We start from the raw sequence: 26,161 nt of genomic DNA on the forward strand, positions 1-26,161 counted from the left end.
AGGACCCCATCAATATCGTGATCTTTATGAAGTTTTAATTTTTGTAATTTAAGCCTCAATATTTATAAAACTCGTCCTCTCTGTTGAGGTTATCAGCAACTTTTGATCTCATAATAATATTTTTATCTTCTTAACTGCATTGTCCTTGTGCTTCCACTCTAGGGCAGCCAGCCATCTGGGGGCAGCCGTAGCCATCTCTCGGGCAGCGATAACCATCTGGGGGGGCAGCCAATCACTTCTGGGGTAGTCAGGCATCTATGGGACAATCAGGCATCTACGGGACAACCAGGCATCTCTGGGACAACCAGGCATCTCTGGGATAGCCAGGCATCGCTGGGGCAGCCTCGTGGTTTAGGATATAATAAAACACACTATTTTTGTATGTATATTTGTTACATGTGGGGGCCCCTTTGACAAGCCGCCGGCTTCCTGTCCTCGCCGAGGCCACTAGAATTAGTGGCCCTCAGGTAAATATTTTGAATATAAAAACCTATATGACTTTGTGTACCTTGAGCACTTCAAGTGAGCCACCAATGACCACACAACATTATAAAGGACCTGTCTCTTTATCTAAGTAATATATGACAAACTTGGTCATCAAGAAAAGTGGGGACATCAGACAACCTGTTTCCCTCGAGGCCACTAGAGAGAGAGAGATGGTGACAGAGAAATTCCGGTAAAATATACATATATTGCTCCATTAATTACAATTTAGCTAGCACAAGTTTGTTCATATGTCATGAACATGCAAATATTCGTTTTTTGTGGGGTGGTGGAAGGGGGGGGGGGGAAAGTCTAGAGATTTTGTTTATATTGTTACTTGTTTGGAAACTTTGTGCTTCAGTGGTTTCTGGTGAGCGTCGCTTACTGCAACTCCGGAAACATCTTGACCACCGCCGTCTGCACCATCAATGTACAAATCAATGTCTACGTTTTCACGTAAACTCACTTCTCTCTCACTACATTTGTCTACCACATCTGGCAACTTTTCACAAAGAGTCTTCGTCGTCAATGTCCGTGACTGTAGATTCACCTGACGTTCGTGGGCTGCGAAGGGTGTTACACCATTAGTAATTTCTTCAGCTTGCCTAAAGTGAACATCATCACTACCTGGATGGCGTACGGCATCTTCACGAGCCTGATATCTGCCCTCAGTTTCTTGTAGTGGTTGACCAGGAATGCTTTCGTCCATATATAGTTCAGAGAAGTCTCTGATCCCGCTCAGTCTCACGAACTCCACAAAATCCTCCATGACAGCAAGACCTTCGGGCGAGCTCGTTGCGCCGTCAGCTTCGGCGTCCTTCTTGAGGATCTCCAGGTAGTGCTGAAACCAGTGGAGCGGCGTGCGAGTCTTCCACTCCTCGGGGATGTGGGGACTGTTCTTAAGCCTATCCTCAACGTCCAGTAGGAGAGTTTGGTCCTCAGTGGAACACTGACGCCGGGGTCTCTGGGTCATAGTGTTGAATGTGTTGGCAGTAGACGATATGCCGCTGTTGGCTGAAGCAAAGTTGTCACTATTAAAAGAAACATTCCCCACCAATGAAATGTTATTTATGCAATATTCACATATTTACTTAAACATTTAACATAGTAACACATGAACTATTACTGAAATTAAGTGCTGACCTGTTGACACGAGAGCTGTGGAGAGGCAGCACTGTTTCCCCGTGGGATGGAAGCCCTGGTTCCTTGTGAGGCGGCATGTCTGTTCCCCTGTGGAGTCATAGCAGTTGTTCTTCATGGGGTGATCGTGTTGGTCCTCCTCGGGGTGGTAGCAATTGTCCCCTAGTGGGTGACAGTGATGGTCCCCAGTTGACGAGCAGCTCTTGTCTCCCATAGGATGCACTTCTGCTTGGGTCGTGACTCTGCTCTGCCAAGTAATACCTCTATTAGTTTTTCGAATTATAATAAATGATAAGTGTAAGCGATGATATTGAGATATATAGCACGAACGTAGGCCTACGTGGGAATTACATTTATCACCCTAAATTTCATTATAAATTGTTTGTTTAAAACAACATCTTGTATTACAATAACAAAGCTGTGAATACCAGTATTTATTTGCAAAATTATAATAATGACAAAGCCATGAATAGCTTGGTCAGTAATGAGAGCTTCCCCTCACTACCTACCTCTAGCGCCCCTGTATTCTCAAGGTCGCCACCAGCAGTAGCGTCGTCTTCAGGTGTTGTTGGGTGCTCTGCGAGGTCCTGCTCGCTCTGGCTCTGCGGCTCCCGACTCTTGCAGCGGTCGTATATAATCTCGCCCAGAACAAGGATGGTGCCGCTGAAGATGCCGCCGGCGATCATGATGAATATACCCTCCAGGTTCTTCAGTCCTAGACGCTTTGAGAAGTCCGCGTCTTTATGGTCCTCGTCGCATATCTCTCCATCGTTCCAGATCCACACTTTGTCCAGGTCTTCCATGTAGCCTCCTGGGACATGCATCACCAACACGACAAAGTCAGATGACAGACTAATAACACGACTACACCATTTGATTAACAAAAACAAACCGATGTGCTGCTAAAAGATGAATAATGTGACAATATGAAATATTTTAAAGCATAATTTAAATGAACAACATGCTCAATACAAGACCTGTTGATATATCGACTTCATCTTAACAAAAACTCACTCTCGTGAAGATCGAGGATATCTAGAGTGATCTTGTCTGCCCAGGGTGACCCCTTCTGCAGGCCGACCCCGTAACCTGAGCGGCCGAAGAGCTCCCCGACGGTGACCAAGCTACAGTCCCGTGAGGCTTCGTACTCCAGGCGTGAGCTCTCCCATATGAACGCCTGCAGGCTCCTGTGAGACGTATGGGAAACTTTCGTGAGAAATTCAGATAATCATAATAACCGGATGAAGCTACGTCGACTGGTTATTGTGGACATCTCCCAACCCCCGTCAAAGTGAGACCAGTGGCACACTGACCCTTGACGGAGGGCGTGGAGGGCGAGGTCAACAGAGGGGTAGTTATGGGCCTCCATGACGCGGTACATGTTGGACCACTCCGTCTTCCGCCGGAAGAACATGTCCACCGCCGACCCCCTCACTGTCGCGAACGTGAAGTTCTCTACAGGGTTTCTCAGCTGTAGTGAAGAGACAGGTAGAAGTTTCAGTAGTGGTGGAGAGTGAGGCATGAGAGAAGTCTCTCTCTATGCTTCACTCTATGTCATTTTACGGCATGTAATAATAATTCACAATTCGTATTAATTTATGTATAGTCATCTGTCCCATGTATGTCTCTGAGTCTCTCCTTATCTGTCTCTGGATGTAGCGTCTCACCCTGGCGTCGCTGATGCCTGTGATGGTGGTGGAGGGGGCGTCGAGGACGAGGAAGGCGGCGAGGTTGGCCGTATAGGAGGCCACCATGATCATGGCGAAGCCTCCCCACACTATGCCCAGCACCCGCCCACTCACACACCTCGGGGTACCTGAAGGAGACACACACCAACACTTTTACCCTCTCTAGCAGAGGCATCACGCTACCCCACACACGTATTGTCATTTATTAATGAGAAAAGGAAGAGTCATATGAAGAATTCGAACTTGTACACTAGGTACCCCTCAAGCACACATGTAACACGGGTTAGGGTTTCTCTCTCTTTTCTTCCTTCTTTCTACTCCCTCTACCCGTATTCTTACTTTTATTTCTAAACCAAGGGACTCCAAAACTTTTAACAAAGCCAACTCCACGCCACGTGGTCCTAAGACGATTGACCGACTTAGGATTCTACACCCAGTATGACGTGACCTAAGCTCTGAACAAAACCCTAGAGTCACCTCTGCTGCCACCACCAGACCAGTAATACAAGAGCAATGATCGAGGTCTGGATCGATCACGCTAATTAATCAACCTAGGGGCTTGATCCCCACTATAAACGATGACCTTGAGTGTGGAATAAATTACACGGTAATGATGATTCCGATTCGATGTTAGAATCGGCGCACAATGCAACTCTGCCTCGTGTGGACCACGTGACCAGGACAAGTATACACATAAAACACATGGAAACAATAAAATGCAAATTAATAACAAATTTAATTTATTAAAAGAAAACTAAAACAAAATCTAAATGTGTTCACTCCCTATCACTTTAACACTCCCTACTTGACCTGAATGGCAAATGAGAAGACTATTTCTATACATAACCATAGCAACTATACCTTGGGCGACCAGCTAGATGTCTTGGGGAGAGGTAAGATGTTTGACCTCTCCCAGCTGCTCCCGTATTCACACTGATTTTTCCCTTGTCTCGTCTCCCCCAGACAGAACATTGTATCCTTGCGCCTAGTCAAAGTTCTACCCAGTTACTAGCAAGGTTTAAGTTATAACAATTAAACTCGGTTGTACTTAATTGATCCAGACTAGTTGAATTATTTTACTGAAATAAATTACACAAGCCTCTAACGGCAGAGCTGTTCCCGATCACAAAAATGGTTATTAAAACTTTGAGAAATATTAGACATGTCAACCCTGCTGACCTATGACCGCCGGTCACTCCGCCTCAAAAGTTAGATCTGATTCGTGACGTCACTGATGGTGACTTAAACTCAATAATTAGAATACTCTTGATATTGTATCCAGTACTATTATACAATACAATTTTAATGCAAAATGAATAAAGGCTAATTTTCTCTAAATTACTTGAATACTATAGGATGATTCATTATACGCAGATATGAACAAAGCGTCGGTTATTTCCACCGCGAATTCCCCTGGGGGTCAGGTCACCATGCGGCTCAGCTTCCCATTCTCTTTTGTCGATAAACCACTCTGGATAATTCTTACAACAGCCTAGTCTGTTACACACACCCTAAACCACTAAACCGCGATATGTTGCGCAAGTAATGCAGCCTGGGATCCAACTGAATCATCGGGGGATCTTTAGGTTTCCACTGAAGTCAAATGAGGGTTTCACTCATTACACTCTGGCTGTGGTATAGAAGTTCTACCCCCCAGCGCTTCTCTTTTGTCAACTACATCACAGAGCTCAGGATTTTTTCCGTATATGTGCTTGCCAACCACATATTCAATGTCAAGTAGTCTAGTTATGATTATTGCTTGTATTCCTTCCGCGATTATAATTATTGACCCTGATAACAGTTGGCTTATCTTCTCTTATATATGTAAAGATTAGACAACACGTCAGCATAGCCTAAAATTAGACTTCAGAGCTTCAGGAATGAGGCGTAGTAGATCTCTGAAGCAGATATTTCACCACACGGAGCCAACTGAGAGGCTTTCAGATCCTGCTCCATTGAGGACAAGCCTTAGATTCTATTCTTGAAGGTAGTCTCTAATCAGCTGTAAGATGAAGCTTGAGATACCTAGTACTACTTGAAGCTTTGCAAGAACTCCAAGGTGTCCCACCAGGTTAATGGCTTCTGCGCAGCCCAGCGCAACAACTTAGCTCATATTTGATACATCGAGATTGATGCCACTTGATAATGGAAAATTTTAATAAAATATCAGCAGAAGAGCGATGGGCAGAGTTTCTTTCTGATGCCCCCTTTTACCTAGCAGTAAATATATACCTGGGAGTTAGACAGCTGTTATGGGCTGCTTCCTCTGTGTGTGTGTGTGACTGCACATGGACATTGTTGCTAGAGTACTTACCCTCTGTGAGTCCGCTGTTGAGGATGACTGACCAGGAGAACCAGAAGGACTCAGAGAGTACCAGGGAGTCCGTCTCGGCGCCCTCCAGCCTGTAGGGCAAGCAGGGAGGATTATCACACAAAGTAACACTCAGCAAGCACTCTCTCACTCTCCCCACATGCACACGCTGAGACTCAAACCACGTGCACTCTTGCACTAACACACACCATGTACTCTCACCCCCAGCCTTCGTACGTACTCTCATCCTAACACTCATGCCAACGCACTCATACAAGATGCACTCACAATACAACACTCAATACACTGGCTGTACCAACACTCATCAGCCAGCACGATACAAACCCTCAAGTTAAATTAAAATCTTTTCTGCATATTAATTTAAAAAATATTACATTCAACCCCTTCCTCACGTTACTATACGACTCTCTTTCTCGGGTTAACCTTAGTTCCCTCTCCGCGCCCATTCCTTTTACTGCTCCCCGTACCTCTTCCCGTTCCGCGCCTCCTCCTCCTCCTCCTCCTTCACCACTGACTTACTTGTAGACGGGGCTGAGACGGTCCAGGAGCCAGATGACGACAGCAATGACGTGGACGGTGACCAACAGGAGGAGCCACAGGGTCCCGTGGAAGGGCTGCAGGATGGACACGAGGGCCGGCACCACGGGCGTCTGGCTCCACACGCAGGGGTCAAGTGAGATCATATGACCAAACCACACACTAGAAAGTGAAGGGACGACGACGTTTCGGTCCGTTCTGGACCATTCTCAAGTCGATTGTGAATGGTCCAGGACGGACCGAAATGTCGTCGTCCCTTCACTTTCTAGTGTGTGGTTTGGTCATCATATTTCAGCCACGTTATTGTGACTCCTCGTCTGCAAGTGAGATCATATGAGGAGCCGTGTACGAGAGAACATTTCTCAAAACAGATGCAGCTTTGTGCTTACGCTTCTCTGCTTTATCTTTACTAAAGGTTCCAAATGATCTACAAATGCTTCAGATAAATTTTCCTTGCAGCTTCGGTGCAAAAATATCCAGGGAATTTCCATTCCCTGGATATATATCAGATCTCAAATTGTGGTTCAAATATGAATTTTAACCCCAAATATGAAATGGACAATGACAAAATGATCAAAATATTAATAAACCAGATAGGCCTATAATCTGAACAGCCTTGGTCTCAATGTGACCCCAGGGAGTTCACCTTACTGAAAAAGTATATGACATATTTCAATTAACTGTATACATTAGCCACTAAGAACTACAGAACTATAATCACTGTCCTCACTCAAGCTGTTCTTCAGCTCGGAGCCAATATCTTATCAACAGTGATTTAATTTCCATTCAAATCAGCAAAGCCGTTCGAGCACTCAAGCAATAACTGACTATCAGGCACATGTGTAGAATTCTTAAAATCTTGTTTTCTGTTCCAGTGGTAGTGACAGGTATTGGTATTCCACACTGGTAGAGACAGGCTTGTAAAACAACTACTCGAATCTGAAACCTTTACATTATACTGCGACAAAGTTAAGGAAAAAACAAACTAAAGTCAGAAGGCGAGAGACGCCTTGTCTTACCCTCTTAATGAGAATGGTGATCCCATGGTACTTGAAGGGCTTGGTGAAGTGCAGGGCCTGGGAGCGCTCGGGATTGATGGTGAGCGGCGCCATGATCATGTCGACGCCCGCACTCTGGTTCACCAGCTGCCCAATCATCCCATTCCACTCCTTCTTCCCTGCAAGGTCATGTCAGGTCACGTCATGTGGGGGTGTTGACTCCTCCGCTCTCCCGCTTGTGTTGTATTATACAGTCTGTAGACTGAGTGGTGTTAGGCTTCAACATATACCTTCTCTTCCAGCTCGATGAAGCTATTGCCTGCTGCTCGCTTAGTAAAGCAGTGCTGACTTTACTGGTTCTTCCTGGCCCCTTCTTACTCTATTGATTCTGTCGCACCTTCCTAAATATCCCCCCTACCCCTCGTTTTAGTAGCTTTTACCTTTTTTTACTCCCCACCCCCTTACCTTCATTGCCCTCCTCACTTTACTTATTCTACCTTACCTTCCTGGCCCTCCCTTGCTTTACTAGTTCTCTCTCGCCATCCTGCCTCCTGTACTGGTTCATTACCTTCTTGGTTCTCCCTGCGCTCGCCGTACAGGCCGTCTGGGGAGAGGGTGAGGTTGAACGTGAAGCCATTCCTGGCAGTCAGGGTGTGCAAGAGGTCTATACAGTACCCCCAGCAACACATCTTCTCCATCTCTGTGAGGAAGAACAGCAGTTTTACAGTGCCCAAACTACCACATCTTAGACTCTGTGGGGAATAACAACATATTGACGCAGTATCAATGCCAGAATAGTTTTCATCACAGTGGAGACAAACAACTGATCCACACATTATCTCCCCAAGGACTATCCCAGGTGTTTTGGCTTTTATTTTTGACTCCCATTTCCTCGCCTTAAATTAGCTGCAGTGCTTGGCTTCCCTCGCCTAGTCTGGCCAACAGTGAACTAGTCTGATTCCACTCGCTTCGCCTGACCTCTACAGCATGCCTAGGGCGGTGGATGCTTCAGTCTTATTCAATTTGTACACAATTTTTCCAGTTGTGGCTCCCGTCCCCTCACGCAGCTTGCCCTGGAGGCGACTCCCCGTCCCCCGCTCCTTCCCTCACACGTGGGGCCTCTGGCAGCGGTTTTCCTTTCCTTCTTTTGCCTGATCTGTGCGGTTGCCTCCGGTGATGGCTCTATGCTTCATGTATACTTCACCTTATACCAGCGGTTTGCCCATTTTGCGTGGCTCCCTTGCCTGACGTGTAGGATTTGGTGACTACCGTTCCCCCTCGCTTAACCCGCGCTGTTTGCCTTCAGCATGGCCCCCTTTCCTTGCCCTTGCCTATTCCGTACGGCTTGCCTCCAGTGGAGGCTTGCCTCCCTTGTCCTGGCCTGACGTAACTTGCCTCCGGTGGTGGTGTTGAGGCGCGGACAAAGCTCTTCATCAGAGGCTACACACTCATCCTCTGAACTGATGGCCTCAGCGTACACGAAGGGCGTCTCCTGGATGGTCATCACCTGAAGAGCGAAGAGTTAGTCGTAAGGAGAGGGTGAGGAAGCTAAGAGGTAATTACGATGGTGATTACACAGGATTACTTAAGAGTTTAGAGCTAACAGGGAACATATGGTTTAGAAGAAGTCAACTTTGTGGTGGTTTCTTGTGAACTTTTGATGAGTGGAATTGTATACTCAGTCTATTTTCTTTAAATGTATTTATTGAGCTAGTATTTAATTGATTGTTTAATTGATCCAGATATTAGTAGGCTAGTGTTTAATTGATTGTATTTATTAGTATTTAATTGCAAAGTAACAGATCGATTTTTTTTGACCGAAGGCTAATAACGTCTGTTTCATATGAGTACTCACCTAGTTGTGCTTGTGAGTGGTAGCAACCTTGAGCACCTCACGTACAACTTTTGAAAACAACCATTTTGATGCACCCACAAGATGTTATGAGAGAAACAGGTAATCGGCGGAGGAAGCAATAAAGAGGGGAAAAGAGAGAGAAGAACACCTCAAGGTGTGAACAGTTACAGCCCCGCTCCTGTACCAGGTAAGTCCACTACGGGCTCACTATAGCCCGTGCTATAAGGTGACTTACATTGAGGTGTGTGGGAAGGGAGTACCCAGGCGGGGCGACGGACGAGCCTCCTGGCCACACTATCATCGACATGTTCACCTCCAGCGTCATCTGGTCACTAGCCTGCAACAAAAACAACATCATCTCTTCATGGACCTATAAGACAGTGTCATAATAACCTCCTACGCTTGCAGTTACAAGAATAACAATGTTGACATCATCGAGCACCCTCATCTTCTCAGCATTCAGTGTTATTGCAACACTATCAATAACAATAACAGCACCATCATCTTTTCATTAGCCAACAATAGCTAAAGTGTCATTCTCTGCTTACTAACCAACAACAGTCGCCATCTACCCACTGGCAACAAGAACAGTCACCATCTATACACATGCATGCAATAACATCTCTCTCCTTTCCTTACTTCAACTGAACAGCTTGTCTCACCTTGTCGTAGGAGAACTCTCCGACGTGTTGAAGGTTCCTGAAGACGAGGTGGTCCTGGTGTTGGTCCTGGACGTTAAGGAGGGAGTAATCAGCATGGGTTCTATCCCCGTTGACGTCAAAGGCCACCTTACCTGTGTGTCCGTCAATAAGTACCTGCTCCTGCATCAGTCTGGAGGAAGAGAGGGAGCAACGTTACGCTAGTAGACGACAACCTGTTGAAACAGTAGCCAAGGTTACTTCTCAAACAGGAGGCCTGGTTGAGGAACGGGGCCGCGGGGACGCTAAGCCCCAAAGCCATCTCAAGGTAACCTCGAGGTAAGGTAGATCTTGATTTTAAAGCCTAATAAAAACTTATCCTCAGCTGATGATGATTGTTTCATCAAAGACGGCCATGAGGGAAGGGCGGAGGTATGGTTAGGTAATGATGAGGAGAAAATAATAATAATAATAATAATAATTACAAAGAATAGAGTATATAGTTGAAGACAAAAAAACAGCATTTTTCTAATCACAATATAATTTACACAAATGTTCTTGATGGCGTTCATTATCATGGCAAACTCCATACGTGCAAGCAGAGTTTTGTAAGCGTTAGTGTTGTGTGACCTGAAGAGAGTGGAGCCGGTGTGGTCCCAGCCGCCCTCAGCGTCGCAGGTGACCGGCGGCTCCGGGATCACCTCCTGGGTTTCGTGCAGCCGTCGCAGCGCCAGCGACATCACGCGCCTCGGGGGAAAGAAATAACATCGTAAAGCTCTTTTACACACACAAAACCTAGGACTGGTATTTCCATGAACTATGAATACGAAGATAAATATGATACGGGGCGTCAGCAAGGTCGATACGCCCCTAAATCAACTCCAACATCGACGTTCTACTTACAGACTGTCGGTGATATGGGCCTCGTAGTCATCGGCGTGACTAAGCCGGAGGCCCAGGGCGCCGACGGGGACGTGGTGGGCTTGGAGGGCCTCTTCAGTCACCAGCCACACGTACCCGGCCTCTGTCAGGTTGAGAGAGGCTGCGCTCTTAAAGATCCTCTCCGCGTCAGGCTCCCTAGTAGTAAGTGGAAAGAGGGCAAGGGGGTAGAAATAGCCTAAGCTACTCTATTCATTTGAGTTGTATTTTCTTGTCTCAATAAACATACTTGAACTTGAGAGACAACAAGTCTAAAAATAACTGATTAAATGCTATTATAACCGTAACTAACACTCTAATTTAGCGATAACAATTATACACTCAACTCAATGTTAAAAAACATCAAGTGCACGGTGAATCTGTTTCCGTCTATTAAAATAAATTTGTCTATTTCCCGTTTATTGTTTGTTTGGTTTAACCCATCAGATCATGACCCAACAGAACAAACCAATGCCGACGACATTTAGGTGTTGCTAGGCTACTACTCACTTTGCGTACAGCAGGATAACTTTGACCAGCTCCTGACGGATGCTGATCAGTTCCTCGGTGAAGGACTCCTTACCGGGTGCGAACTCTATTACAGATACCAACTGTAACGAGGAATTGTTTATTATTATTATGTCATACTAATTTATGAGTAGAAAACTGGAACGTTACAGTACCCGTTCCTTGTTACATATAATGATCGCGGTGTGATCATAAAACAAAATTTAGAGCAGCCTAGCTAGTCTTGATGTTCAATCATAAAACCACTGGTTAAATAATGTTGTGGAAAAAAAATGGTTAAAATGCAGAAAAAATGTCGAATGAAATGAAATTAAATTACATTGGGAAAGCATTGTGAGTAGTGCTATAACGATTTATTTCCAAGGCAACCTTTTTTTTGTAATATATATTATTGACACTGATAACGTCACAGGCTCCCATCACCAAACTTGCATATGATACACAGACATACGGGAAAGTTGTCGGCGAAACATATATGTTTAAAATTACAAAACAATCTTTCCAATCTTTCCAATCAAAAGACTGGAAAAAACTTTTGAGTTTAGAAAAGTTCAAGATCTTTCATGGCGATAGCAATACACGTCACAGCTACCGACAACTGCAGAAAATCTGAAAATAAAAACACGTGATGGGAGTAATAGTCCACAAGTCATTTAAACATTCTCAGCATTAAGGAGCTACGGTTAAGAAATAAAAGAATAATTACTAAGAAAAATCAAACGAACCTTTATCTTCAAGGAAATGAACTTCAACCTCGATAAAAATAATGTAGATATCCATTTGCACAGATCCTTATTGCGTCCCCAGCCGGAATATTGTATCCAATCATGGATATTGATATTGGAAAAGGCTTTTGCACAGTATAACAAGAAATAACTAAATAAACAGTCACGGAAGGATAGGTCTCATTCAGACAAGACATTGGTCACGTTAAAACGTTAATCCAGTAAATTTCTTAAAAAATGGACCATGATTCACACCAACAGTTTCAAGCTCAACAAGCCACAAATGTACTTGTTGAGGCTTGTTGAGGCTTGTTAATGGCTTGTTGAGCTTGAAACTGTTGGTGTGAATCATGGTCTATTTTTTAGAATAGAATAGACAAAGGATAGACAACGGTAAATGTTTTTCCACCAATGGAAGATGGAGAGAAATTCCACAAGACACCGATTACTAATAACAAGGTACAAATGAACCCTAAAAATAATAGCCTTCAGGTAAACTTTTATCCCATGCACATGTCATGTAATCTACGCCCTTGGTGTACCGTAAACTAGCCTAGCCAAGCAGGGTGTGATGCCTCAGTACTGTATATGGTGTGGTGGGTTACCTTGATGCCCTTTTCGTCATGGCGGTGCTGAGCGAGGCTCTGGAAGCGGGTGTAGAGAGCACGGCCGTCCGTGTCAGAGGAGTGAAGGAGAATAACCTGGCGGTACTGGAGGTTCTTCAGGAGGCGCACCCACACGTCCGCCTGGTGACTATATGGCGGCACCGTCCTCAACAGCGACACATGGATGTTCTGAAAACATATGAGGTTAATGTTATTACCATCCTGGTTATGTGCTGGTGATTGTGCCCACCTCTTGCGATGGTGACCGATGGTAAATACAGTATTTAGCATGCCCAATATTTTCACCAGCTGTGGCAATACGTCAGATCCGAGACTCACCTTGTTGGAGAAGGCAGAGTCCCTGGTGTGGGTGCAGATGACGGGGATGTGGTAGAACCCGCAGGTGTAGGACACGGCAGCTGTGGTGACGGATCCGCCAGGGGGACTAGACACCACACCCCGTACACCTGAAGGTGTTCAAATAAATTCAGGAAGGTTGGTTTAGTTCATATATTATGCACCCATCTTGTGGGTGGTGGTAGAAAGGGTTACAGAGGCTCAAGGTAAACAATACAATATCTTATATTTTCATGAATGTGTATGAAAAGTAGAGTGAGGTTTGTCTGGGAGTAACATATCAATGCAGTATATACTTACAGCCTGAGAGATAAGGGCCTGGCAGACCTGAAGGGCGGCGGTAATAGGGCTCCCGCGCAGGACAGTAGTCACGTCGTACAGCGTCGTCTGCTCCGCAACCGACACTCCGTCAAAATTTATTCTCTAAGAAAATAATATTATCAAGCAATAAAATTTTGCATTGAACAAATATATGTTCATATATTTATAATTACAATCGTATTTGGCATAAAGGGAAAGTTGAGAATCAAATTATCTGAGATTTGAAAATTTTTGAGTTGAGAATCAAATCTTAAAACCCAGACATTCTATTATATAGATCGAGGACTGTAAACTTAACAATTCCATTTAGACAATATGGGGACAGGGTTTCCGTTCCGTTATGCGTTCATGAGTTAACCTCGTGCTGATGATACTTAATTTCTGAGTAAAGGAAGTTTCCAGTTTCCTTTCTCAAGTATATAAGGAAGCCTATGGAGCGAGATCACATTGGTGGCACAGTCTTAATCATTGATTATAGCCACCCTTCCATATTTGGAGCAAAAAGTTTCAGACAACTGTAAGATATTTTGGAAAGAAATTAAATAGTCAAACAAGGAGGCTGGTGGGAAAAGACAATCTAAATATTTCATATATAAATGGAAGAATAATAAGTGATGAAGAATAATTATGAAGCAAATAAACATCTTTGCAAATTTTTTGGGTGGATGTTATGTACAAAATAAAGTATTAACGTGATTGGTTTCGCTAGTATGAGAAGTGCTGGTTGAAGTGATGGGTGCTGCAAGAGTGTGACGGTGTTAGTTATACATAATGCTTCAGAATGCAGTGTGAAAGGTATGGGTAGAGTATGTTTTGATATAATTATATTATTCGTTCTTTCTGGCCTGAAGAGTGCGAAAACAGCGGTAGCGATAAACGTTGTTGAATAAACGTTTTATCCGGACAAATGTGCAGTATTATATTAAAATTACTTAAATTAGGTAATAAACTAATTTCATTAGTGCACAGATGTTCATCTGGCATACTGTATGCGTCGTCACGATGTATTTTTGCGGAAGATATGCTTTTGAAACGGTCTGAAGAATTTGATTTTCTGTAAATAAGATTCTAGGGTGATATTCAAATAGTTTTTGAGTTTCAGATTTCACGTTAGAGAGTAATTCACCACAATAACGAAACCAAATGTAACGAGACCTAGCCTAACCTAATCTAACCTTAACCTAACCATGGATATAGAGTAGATAATAACACTAATTACATAGTGGTTTGACGTGATTGCCTCCAGGGGTACCTCTTCCCTGAAAACAGGTTGAAACGTTGACAGGCTGAAAGTTAGATTACCTTATCCTATATTGTTTGCCATATGAGCCTAACAATCTGGTTTAAGAACATTCTTGCTGTGTTTTAGTAATGTTTTTGGCACTTAGGGGTTCCACGGGTTTATAACTATGAGTGAAACAGCATCTCTTTGTTTTCTGTCCTACATTGTGGCTTGTTGAGCTTGAAAATATTGCTCTTATATATGTCACATTTGACCTTTTAAGGTCTGGATTCCCTCAGCCTTGCTGTGGACACTTTTAAGATGTACATTCTTTATACTAATGAATGTATAATTGTTAATACATGTATAATATTGTATATTATTATTGAGGACAGGAATTCTATTAGGCGTATCCAGGTACTCAAATGTAAGGGATACTTGTGAAATCACCCATCCAGTATTTAGCCCTGCCCTTGGCGATCACTGTTAAGACATAATATGGTGTTTATCTTAATTGGTTTCCCAATGTTGGGGGACAGAAAACTTGTTAGGTTTCTCGAAAATCCCCCCCTCCCCCCTCCAACTAGACCAACAACAAACATTCCTCAGGATGCAACCCACAACAGTTGCCTCACTCCCGAATGCCAGCTTGGTGAACAGAGGGCTCAGCACACACCCTCAGAGCCCTGGTGAAGTGTTCCTGTGTGTGGTTGTTGTGCAGGACGCCCCCGATGTGAAACCTTCGTGACGGCGGCGTGATTCCCTCCGTCAGCAGCGCCGCCATAACCAGCACTGCCGCTGCCTGTAGCCTGGGGGGAGGAGAAAAGCCACATTGATTGATTGATAAAGATTAAGTCACCCAAAAGATGGCACAGGCATGAATAGCTCGTAAAACGCTGCAGGTCAAGGCATATATATATAAACACACGAGGAGCACGTCTCGTCATCTTCCTATAAACAAAAGTAAAACGAAAACGAAAGAAAATAAGCAAAAAACTCTCCTTGAAATTTGTTTAAACGACTGTAAACTGGTAGCTTATTTGTCTTAAATGCGAGTGGAAATATTTATTCAGCAAGCTTGCTGAGTTTTCACTAACTCTGCAACCCGTTCTCACACCAGGCTGTTTAAACCAGCGGCCGTCCTCCCCAGACGCATTCATCAATTTTAACATACTGTGTATTAAAAAATTGCTTTGTTCTCATATATAAATTAATTGTCATAAATTAAATGTAATTAAAGTGATTCCATGCACCCGCCAAACCCCCTGTTTATGAATGAAAAACGGTTTACACACGACTCACAACTGATTTCGTCCGAACACTTCCGGAACAATTGCTTCAATGACGAATTTTGTTTGAACCACAACGCTATAAATGCTTCACCACGTACTACAAATACAAATAATCGCCTACAGAACCTAAACACCTAACCTATGATTATATATGCACAATATGCTAATATATCATAATATTTATTTATATTGAAAACATTCCTGTTTTGAATGAAACCGCATGTGAAAATTTATGAATGCGTCTGTGGGGGTCGATTGCTGGATGTAATGGACTTGAGTCGAGGACGGGTTTTGTAGTAACGGAGGGGTGTGAGGGATGGCAGGTGAGTGTGAGGGACGGCAGGTGAGTGTAGGTGTGAGGGACAGCAGGTGAGTGTGGGTGTGAGGTGGGCTGTGTTTACACCCACATGCCTGGCCTTACCCGGGCCTAACATAACAAGCCAGGCACCACTCCCCGCTCTCACCTTACGCATCGCCCTTTTTACATGAATGTGCTTACGAAAGAACCTTAATCATATATATTTTTGGATATAATGATACGTCTACCGAGGCGGTATTCTTAGGATATATATCTTGTTTCCAGCAGTTATCACCATACTGAAAAAATGCTTTAGAAAAGTGTGACGTATCATTGACGTACAGTTAGTATGACGAACTGTGAATAGACTGTTGATACATATGTTAACATGTTCTGTAACAAGCACATCAATGCTTGACTAGGGACTTGCTTCCCTAAATGAATTTGGGGTAAATTTCCTGAGCCCATGATATGCCTCTGCTACACAGGCTACACGGCTTGCTGCCTTCTTTTGATAATTACTATGTCTCTCTTAACTTTTTCCACTTCCGATCAACAATATGGGTATGAGTGCATTGCTACTCACAGGATAGATATGGGGTTGCACTATCACTCACAGGATGGGTGTGGGAGCGCACTGCCACTATCAGGATGATTATGGGGTGCATTGTCACTCACAAGATGGGTATGGGGTGCACTACTACTCAGAATGTGTGTGGTGGTGCACTATAAACAAACTGATGAAATCAGTTACAGTTCATAACAGCGTATTTGTTGGATTAACCAAGTACCTCTCAGTGTAGCGTGTTAAGTGGCTTTATAAAACAAAAACATATAAATATTGACTATTGTGTTAAAATTGTAATCAAACCCTCTGAAATATTTGTACATAAGTGATTATGAGTATTATTACCACTGAATACATCACGTTAATGTGATTTCTTTGCGTATTATTATCATTATTAGTGTTAAGGTTGCGGGACACGCTGGCCAACACGGCTCATGGCGGTCTTGGAAAAAAAAGTATTTTCGTTCACTATTGTTCAGTAGCGCGCCCGAGCGCCCCACGCTGGTGAGGTGCTCCAGTTTCACCGAGACTCGATACCCGTTATCTCATAATATACCAGCGCCAGAGTTTAAATCCGTAGCGAAACTTGCATGTGTAGACCTCTCAAAACTATTGAGCACTGCACAACACAGCATCACAGTGGTGTAGACAACACTCGCTTGAGCGTTGTGCAGGAGCATTCAAGAGTTCTCCACACACGCGCACTGATTAAGTTTCACTCAACACATTTCAGTACCTGAACATGGCTGGATGGAGAAGCTTGGCATCAGTAGAGCAGACGAGGCAGTGGGACAACCTGTCTGGCACTGGCACTGTGAGCTACGCGTGTATAGCGACTAGCACAGGGCATCATGCCAACCCTCCCACCACCCTCTCCGTCTCTATACCTCTAAAAAGCACCTATATCACACACCTTTGCTCCTTAGACAAAAACACCTCTACAACTCATGCTTCCACGAAAACAAAACTCCTGCATCTTACATACATTTTCTTTGGACAGAGTTCCTATAACTCGTTCTGTTTTCCTTAAAAAATAAGTATCACAGAAAAATATGTTTCCTAGACACAACATCTTTGATAACTGTTACCATTTGCGTGTCTGGAGGGAGCAGCGGTAGAAATAGCCTAAGCTACTTTATCCCTTTGAGATGTATTTCTTTCTTCTCTCAATAAACATACTTGAACTTAAAAGCAACTGCGACACACATTAATGTTTCTGTGGACCTGTCACAGTCCTCTCAAGTTTAGTTTCCCGCTTGTTGGCTAAAAGTAAATCGATTTTTTTCGACCAATATTAAATATAGCCTGTTTGTGGAGGTCTGTGAGCCGTATTGATGGCCTGTGCATGGTAACTGTTGACAATATGGAGGGCCTGTACATTGAAGATTAATGTGAATATTAATTATCTATGACTAAAGGATAATTGGTAATATTGGTGTGAGCTAGGGAAATACTTCGTTACATAGATGGCCTGTATGTGAGGGATGAGTACGGGTTGCACAGTGAACTACCGCTCACAGGATGAGTACGGGTTGCACAGTGAACTACCGCTCACAGGATGAGTATGAGATACGCAATAAACTGCCACTAACAGGATGAATCCCTTTGCCACTAGACATCCCCCCCCCACATTTCGCGATAGTGTGGTTTCACTTTTGGTTCGTACTGGCCTTTTTTGCGGTTCGCCTTTATGTTATGTAGTGGAGGCATCGGGCTCGTTTTGCCAGCTCCTGGTCCAAAGATTCTCTGGGTCTTTCAGGTCATTTCCCGCTCCACAGCATTGTCGCTTGGATCGTCGACTTCCTATGGCGTCACATGTTACACATTTACTTCTAATTTCGTTATGAAATTAGATTATTTCAGTGTAAACATAGTTGATCATGTTCTGCATTCTGGACCAATATTATTGTGACTAAATAAACCATATCTCTTCATTACTTACGTAAGCTAGCAGGATTTGGGTAAATTTGGATAATTCTACGGACCCGTCAGATGTAACACAGACAAGAGCTTGAAACCGTTGCTCCAACACGCCACAATGTAGGACTGAGAACAGGAGAATCTTTTTCACCCACATGGTTATAAAAACATGGAACCGCCTACCCGCTGAAGCTATAAATACCAAAACTGTTAAATTGTGAAATTCAACTAGAAAAGATCATCCAGGTAAATAGGGGGGGGCCTTCAACTAGCTGCTAGCTTCGTCTTCTCGTCAAGGCCACTAGTGTTAGTGGCCTTCGGGTAAATTCAGGTAAAAACTATTGGTAAAAAAAACATAATTTAATTCTCAGGCCAAGATTATTGGTGTTTATTTAAAGGGACAAGACACTTGTGCTTACTTTAAACCATAAAATAATAGTATGTCATAGAATATCTAGAAATAATTATTCTACTGCAAGTGAATGTCATAATTAAGCTAACTCTTATTAATTTTATTTTTAGAAGCATTATCTTTCAAGACTGAACATGGATACAACCCAATAAAAGATCAAGTCTAGAAGGAGCAGCAGATTTCTTTGAAATATCAATACTAACCTCTTGAAAAACAAGGTTTCCCAACTTGCTGCACATGATTATTGGCTTTATAAAAAATATAAATGCCTACTATGAACATTATTAATTAGACCCTGTGTAATTTTTTATATAATACTATAATTATTATTCTTATAAGGAGTCTAGCAGTAAGGTCTAAAGCCTGTACCAGCATGATAATTATAATCCACACCTAATGCATCCCATATATAACATTTGATCTCCTATTTTTGTTAGGTTAGGCCGGGTTAGATTAGGTGTTTTGAAAGAGTAGCAGTGACATATCGGAGTACATACTTGTTTCAGGTTTTAGACACTGCTTAATTTATAATAATAATAATAATAATAAAAATGTATTTACACAAATGTACATACATATTATAAACAGAGGAAGATACATAGACAAGTACAGTACAATCCATCAAGCCAGTAATACACTGTGTTTCAGGCACAACTTAAGATAATGTAGTTAGGTTGTTTAATTAAAGGTTCGATGATGTAGACATTTAATACTAACAAGAAGCAAGCTAAGATATACAGTACATCGTTCAAGACATTTAATAAATGCTATACAGCTTTTAGGAAGGGCATTATATAAAAAAGAAATATAAAAATGAACAAGTGCAAATAGGGAATACTTAATATTAAGAAAGATAGGGAAAAATTATTGAATTGTTGAAAGATTTGAAATAACTGACAATTAAACATAAGACACTTATAAATGGCAGCTGCTTTAACAGTTTACATGTATATAGTTACTAATTTTTAAAAGTAGATAAGAATACGAAAAATAACATACAATGCTTTATGATATACAGTATAGGAAGAGCAGAACTGTATTTAGTAACAGCAAATATAAAGTAATTAATAAGTAAAGTTTACAATAACAGCAAAACTCAGGTTGACATGAAAGATGAGAAGTGGTGAGGAAAATTGGTTACATAATGTTAATAAAGTAGTTATAATAATAATAATAACAATAATAATAATGTTTGTTCAGGTAAAAGTACATACATTCAAAATGAGGTACAAACAATGTTGGATTTCTAGATAGAGCTAGTATATACTATGCCTAAAGCCCTAGTATGTACAGCATTTTGGGCAAGATGTGGGGAAAACGCTTAGACTAAAACTTAAAACTAATTGACATCAAAAGCATAAATTGAATTGAAAAAGGTAAAAAATAAAAAAATGATAATAATTACATGATGGATGGAACAGCAGAAGTAATTTTAACAAAATAAACAGAATACTACTATTTTCTTCAAGTTTATACATGGCAGATATCAGCAGTTATAAAAGTTGATCAATCTCAATTAGTATTAAGTTTTAGTCTAAGTTTTTCCCACAACTTGCCTAAAATGCTGTGCATATTAGTGGCTTCAGGCATTGTGTGTACAGTACTAGCTCTATCTATAACTATAACATTGTTTGTAACTCCTTTTCAATGTATGTACCATTACCTGAATAAACATCATATCTAATAATCAATATTTTTTGAAACTAGCAAGACTTAGGTTGACATTTTGGGGGTAAGGTAGGTTACATGGAGTTCATTAGGCAGTACTTAGTTTTCTTAGTTCTTAAAAAGAGAAAATCAGTAGAAGCTATGATGAATATTCAAACCTGCACACTGGGTACTCCCAATTATACACCCTAGCCAACTCGGCCATGACATACTCGAAAGCAATGCAACCTGGGGTTCTAATGCAGTGATTTTCTCATTGATACATCACATTAATGTTATTTCTTTGTACTGAACAAGTAGTTGTTAGTTTCTCTGTTTAAACTGGACGAGAGAAGTACAATTTTTAATTTCATTAGGGAAGTCATTCCGCAGTTTAACACCCTTGATTTGCAGAGCACTTTTTGCTTTGGTCAAGTTGCACTCTTTGATATCAAAAATATATTTGCTTCTCATGTGATTCCATGGGTTCTGCTACAGCCTTCGAGGAAGTGCTGAAGGCTAGGAGTAGCATTTCAGTGCAGAGTTTTGTAGATGTAGAGCACACTTGCAAAAATGTACAGTGACGATACTTAACTTTAAGTATCAAGTTTAAATTTCCAGAAAGGATATGAGTGCTGTCTGGGACTGGAATTTGTCATAGCTCTTATTGCTGATTAATGATGAGTACAGTAATTAGTGGTCGAATGCAATTTTGGGTTGTAAACCCCAAGGACAGCTATTTTAGGTGCGATATGACAGACAAGTGAATAATAGTGTGCTACAGAGGCAGAACAAACTACATACTATCTGATCTTGGAGAGAATGCCTACTGTGTTTGAGACTTTTTTTGTTGTGTATAGTAGTATGGCAATGGAAGTTCAGCATGTTGTGAATGTGAACTCTTAAGAAATTTATGGTGTAATCTACACATTATTTGGGACTTGTTAATTCTAAGGTTACTTTGATTGGTGATCTGTTACCAAACAATATATAAAATGTGTTGTCAATGTTAAAGGTAAGTTTGTTGGAACTCGTCCATTGGACATTTTTCAGTTCAGTATTCACAGTGTCATTCAGGAGGTACAGCTGTGTTTTAAAACTGAAGAGAAATAACATTCAGGGCAGTGTGTTGACTAGATCTGTCATGATTCCTAAGAAATGTTAGCTAACAATGTTGAACTGTAAACATTAAGGTGAATAAGTGATAAAATCAATAAAGTATTTCACTTTACAATTATTTTTCATGGCATTAATATTTTTTGTAATTGTTGTCTGTTATAATTTAAATAATATACAGTACAGAATAATTTCACCATTTTTTATGTATGTTACAAATACTGTATATACAATATAATGCATATACAGCATGCAATATAAATACTATACATTATAAATATAATATAAATTATGTATACAATATAAATACAATATAAATATTATATCAATATGTACTGTATACAATATAAATACATCAGTATGTAACTAATATAAATAATATATCAGTATGTATACAAATACAATACCAATATGTATACAACATTTATACTACAGTATACTGTACCAATATACTATAAACACTATACCAGTATGTATATAAATACTGTACAGTACTTAGCTATACCGTATTCTGCTTTTATTTATACTGTATTGTACAATATTTATATTTTAACAAATTACTGTATATGCAATGTACTGTAACATCTGACACATCAATATGATGATTTATGAAAAATAAATATGAAAATACAATATACTGTAGCAAGTGCCAATTTAAATCTTAAGACCATTAAGATTGATGACACGTGCAAGTTAACTAGTGTGTCTATTCACACAAATAGAAGTATATGCCAAATACCCATATAATTATGGATTATAGGAATTGAACCATTCATATATGAATCTTATAATTATATGAATTATAAATTAGTGCCACACATATATATAAGACTAACAAGAGTGTGTAGTTTTTGTTTGGCATCCCTATGTTAATAAAAACTATAAATAATAGAGAAAAAGTGGAAAGACTAAAAAGCCAGAAAAAGTGGAATGACAGAAAAGACACAATGCAAGGTTGGAGGTGCTATATGTGTTAAAACTATTCCATAGAAGGAAGAGAGTGCTGATGTTATCATCATGTACTCAATTATAATGGGAATCAATAGAATTGGTAAGGCTTTTAAAATATGAATCTTTAAAGAACATATGAAAATAATAGTTTGTGGAGAGTGGTAGGCAGATGGAATGAAGTAAACTATATGACAGAGAGCATAAGGAAGATAGGACACTATGAGTTCTTCTCTTGTATCCACTTTCCTTATCACATTGAGGTAATTATACACACATGTACACAAAAGCATATACCATATACTGTATATTTTAAATCTAGTCTTTATATCAGCTTCTTGTCCTCGTCGAAGCCACTAGAGAGATGGTGGCAGTCAGGTAAATTCTGGTAAGTTATATTTTAATTATATCATACTAAAATTATAACACAACAAGCACTTTTCCACTTATTCTTCATGAGTAAAATCTATATTTATTTTAAACCAATGCCACCTTTGCTGTAGCACTTATAAATGTTCAACATCTTATAATAACAAATTAATATTACCATAACAAAATTAACATGATCATACAGTATTTTATTCTTGCAAAATCACAGCTAACAGCCAAATTTAGGCAAAAAATTTCATAAGTTGAAAATGTATTTTGCGCATGTATTCAGTACTTATTATTACTTGGATTTAGGCTTGGTCCAAACACTTTAGAGGCATTTTATTACAAATTACCAATATGTGTTTGAAGCCACATAAATCTATCTATAAAAAAATACAAAATTGTTCCTTATAAATATTACAAAAGGAGATACAAAATTAAAGTACAGTTGACTTATGGTTTTATGCAAGCACAATCTATGTGGAGCCAACCTATCTGAGGTAATAATTCAGATCATAAAAAAGTTAATGCAGTCAACATTTCAATCTGCTCTAGATTTTGTAGCCATGCAAATATCTTTATGAACAACATCATGTTATTCTCAAAAATTATGTACTGTATGCTTTAATATTTACTGGGGCTTAATTACCCGCAAACCTTGTCAAACTCATCATTATGTATAAAAAAACTGCTACTGTATCAAAACTATTATAAATTATGTGTTCAGACAACATAAAGCCTCTTATGTTAAATTCCAAAATCGTGCTCAATAAGCATACTCCAACCATCCTATTATGGTCAGTACTAACCCTGACTTACTAACCCAAGGTTTTGTGCTCGGTGTGGGATGGACTGCCACTCTCGGATTGGCCTCATCAGTCACACCAGACGGTGCACCAGGATTGACAACTAGGGCGCAACTCCATAGTCTCCCGAGACTGAAGGATGCCTACTACTAACCCTGACTTAAAACATTTCCTAGACAACAGTAATAGAATTCATAAACGTTACACCAAAAACTGAATTAGCTGTACAAATTTTCAAGTTAAAAAAGCTATCAAGGTATCGGTGTATTTTAAGTCTATAACAAATAAAACTTCACACAGGACCAGTTATGGCATAAACATACTAAACATTTCATGAGAGTATTACAGGTAACAAGAAGTATTCACGTCTTCTTGAGAGATGGTGTGTCTGAGGCATATATTAGAGTCAAGACCCCACCTATATTTGTGTTCTCAAGGCAGTTGCAAAAATACAGTACTTATGCTACTAGTGTCAAAAATCAATCTCACATTCAAGGGAATGTTGTCATTATCATGTACAGTACTTGTACATTTAATCTCATACATAAAAATATTAACAATATTTGGATTATATAATCCTTCATGCTATAACTTTTTTTACTTGTTAAGTATGCACATGATTACTAAAATTATAAATTAATAAAATTAATTATGATATAATATTATTATATTTATAATGGAATTATAAATTAATGTTATTTAAAATATATGTACAGATGTCTGACTTCATCTCAAAACTAAAATGAAGTAACCTAATTCTGACCAAAAGCATATGCAGTAGCTATATCTATTAACAACCTTGAACTAGTACCTAAGTACTAATAGTAGTCTAGTTCAGATGGAGATTGGTTGTACCAGGGAGTAGAGACGATGATGGGGATATTATACTACTTGTTGACCCCCCTACACTAACATCTTCATTATCCTGAAGCTTTCTTGTCTGTGCCAAGCCCTGTGGGAAGATATATACAGTAAATCATTTAACATGCATCAGCTGGTGAGTAATTATCAAAAGAAGGCACCAAGTCATGTGGACTCTTTACATGAGGGTGATCCAAGCAGTTAATCCTTAAACGGCTAAGGTAATTAAAAGTCCTACGTTGTAATGAACATGAGAAAAGGTTATAAGGATACATGAGGATTCTTAAGGATCCTTAAGGATCTAATCCATAAGGATCAATTGCATCCCTAATACGGTGATTTAAGCATGAGGTGCAAAATCGAAGATAGCGATTGGAACTGTTTAAGTGTTAAAGTCCAATCATTTTCTAAATAATATAACTTAGGACCTTTTTTATTTCAAATTATTTACTGATATTAACATATTACAATAGGAAATTGTATTTAATAAACTATTGTATGTTATTTTGGTAACATGACTTTGTGATAAGCTTGGGAAAAGCATAAACTCACCTTGTTTGAGTCTTGGATTCCTTTTTCTGAAATCTACGTTGCAAATTCTGAAGAAGAGCACAGTGTTCATCAGCATGATTATCGCCAGTCCTGGAAACATATAATGCGTTTTATTACGATATAATAAAGAGCAAGTCACTTGAATATTTACGGTACCAAATATAAATATTTGATCACGAAGACACACATTTACTGTAGTCGGAATAAACTCCACTGAAAAGGAAGATTAAACACTATGAACGTATCTATAGACACAATTAATTATTATAATTATTATGAATTATGTACCACTTTTTCATGCAAGTTGTACAGGTTTTGTGAATGTTCAGGAAAGTTGTACTTGTATAACAGAATATTCAGGTAAGTTGCACCTGTACCCCTGAATGTTCTTGCAAGCTATACATGTACTGTTTAATGTTCATGACAGTTATACATGTATTTCCACCCATGAATACACAAGAATACATGTTGTAACATGTAAACAAACAAGCTAGGGGTTGCAAAATATAAACAGAGAAATAGTGATGCAAATCTTAGCTAATTGCTGACATAATGCATCAAACAATTTTGAAAGATCGTAAAATAGTTTATAATCCATGATATAAATATACTTAAAAGATACTGTGCGATAAAATCAAAATGAATTATTTGGTACAATCCAAAAAAACAATATTTACACATAAAAAATGATTCACAAATAGGATATGAAATAACTCTTTTTTTTTAATTAATTAATTATTTCTTCTATTGTAAGTTGTGAATTGTTTACTACTTGAGTAAGAAAGGTAGATGTAGTTTAAGGTTTACTAAAAGAGTAAGAAAAATAGTTGCAGCCTAAAGTTTAATGCACCGTGTTAGAAACGTTGATGCAGCCTAATCTTTAATACACGAGTAAGAGAGGTAGTCAGTAAGGTTGTAAGTAAGGTAGTAGTAGTAATGTTGTTGTTGTTAAAGATTCGCTACTTGGAGCAAAAGTTCCAAGTAGCACGGGCTATGGTGAGCCCGCAATGCCTTTTTAGTAG

At 40.1% G+C, this 26,161-nt stretch overlaps 2 protein-coding genes across 3 annotated transcripts in view; both read right to left on the reverse strand.

Annotated features, from left to right (window-relative positions):
• Positions 1-371: 371 nt before the first annotated feature.
• LOC123746089 (glutamate [NMDA] receptor subunit 1) lies at positions 372-17,449 on the reverse strand. The gene is made up of 21 exons (XM_069314120.1): positions 17,242-17,449; positions 15,024-15,156; positions 13,101-13,227; positions 12,787-12,914; positions 12,448-12,636; positions 11,100-11,200; positions 10,575-10,748; positions 10,302-10,418; positions 9,696-9,864; positions 9,269-9,370; positions 8,574-8,685; positions 7,747-7,878; positions 7,200-7,357; positions 6,163-6,293; positions 5,626-5,714; positions 3,291-3,439; positions 2,937-3,094; positions 2,638-2,810; positions 2,133-2,434; positions 1,627-1,870; positions 372-1,497 (listed from the first exon to the last, which is right to left on the reverse strand). Exons 1-21 carry the CDS (start codon positions 17,247-17,249, stop codon positions 809-811), a joined length of 3,585 nt encoding a protein of 1,194 aa, XP_069170221.1. The 5' UTR covers positions 17,250-17,449; the 3' UTR covers positions 372-808.
• Positions 17,450-18,784: 1,335 nt separating this feature from the next.
• Positions 18,785-26,161, reverse strand: part of LOC123746088 (TLC domain-containing protein 2) — a 35,533-nt gene continuing 28,156 nt past the window's right edge. For both annotated transcript variants that reach the window (XM_069314121.1, XM_069314122.1), the window contains exon 5: positions 18,785-25,229. In XM_069314121.1, coding sequence (XP_069170222.1) covers positions 25,021-25,229 — 209 coding nt within the window. In that variant the 3' untranslated portion in view covers positions 18,785-25,020. The remainder of the gene's footprint in view (positions 25,230-26,161) is intronic.

The sequence above is a fragment of the Procambarus clarkii genome, chromosome 78 (assembly GCF_040958095.1).
Source record: "Procambarus clarkii isolate CNS0578487 chromosome 78, FALCON_Pclarkii_2.0, whole genome shotgun sequence".
NCBI lineage: Eukaryota > Metazoa > Arthropoda > Malacostraca > Decapoda > Cambaridae > Procambarus > Procambarus clarkii.

Excerpts from the sequence above, each read along its gene's own strand:
- LOC123746089 (XM_069314120.1), bottom strand. Across the intron at positions 12,637-12,786 it reads ACTCTGCCTTCTCCAACAAG|AACATCCATGTGTCGCTGTT; the intron begins GTGAGTCTCGGA and ends ATATGTTTTCAG. Across the intron at positions 3,095-3,290 it reads CAGGCATCAGCGACGCCAGG|CTGAGAAACCCTGTAGAGAA; the intron begins GTGAGACGCTAC and ends TCTTCACTACAG.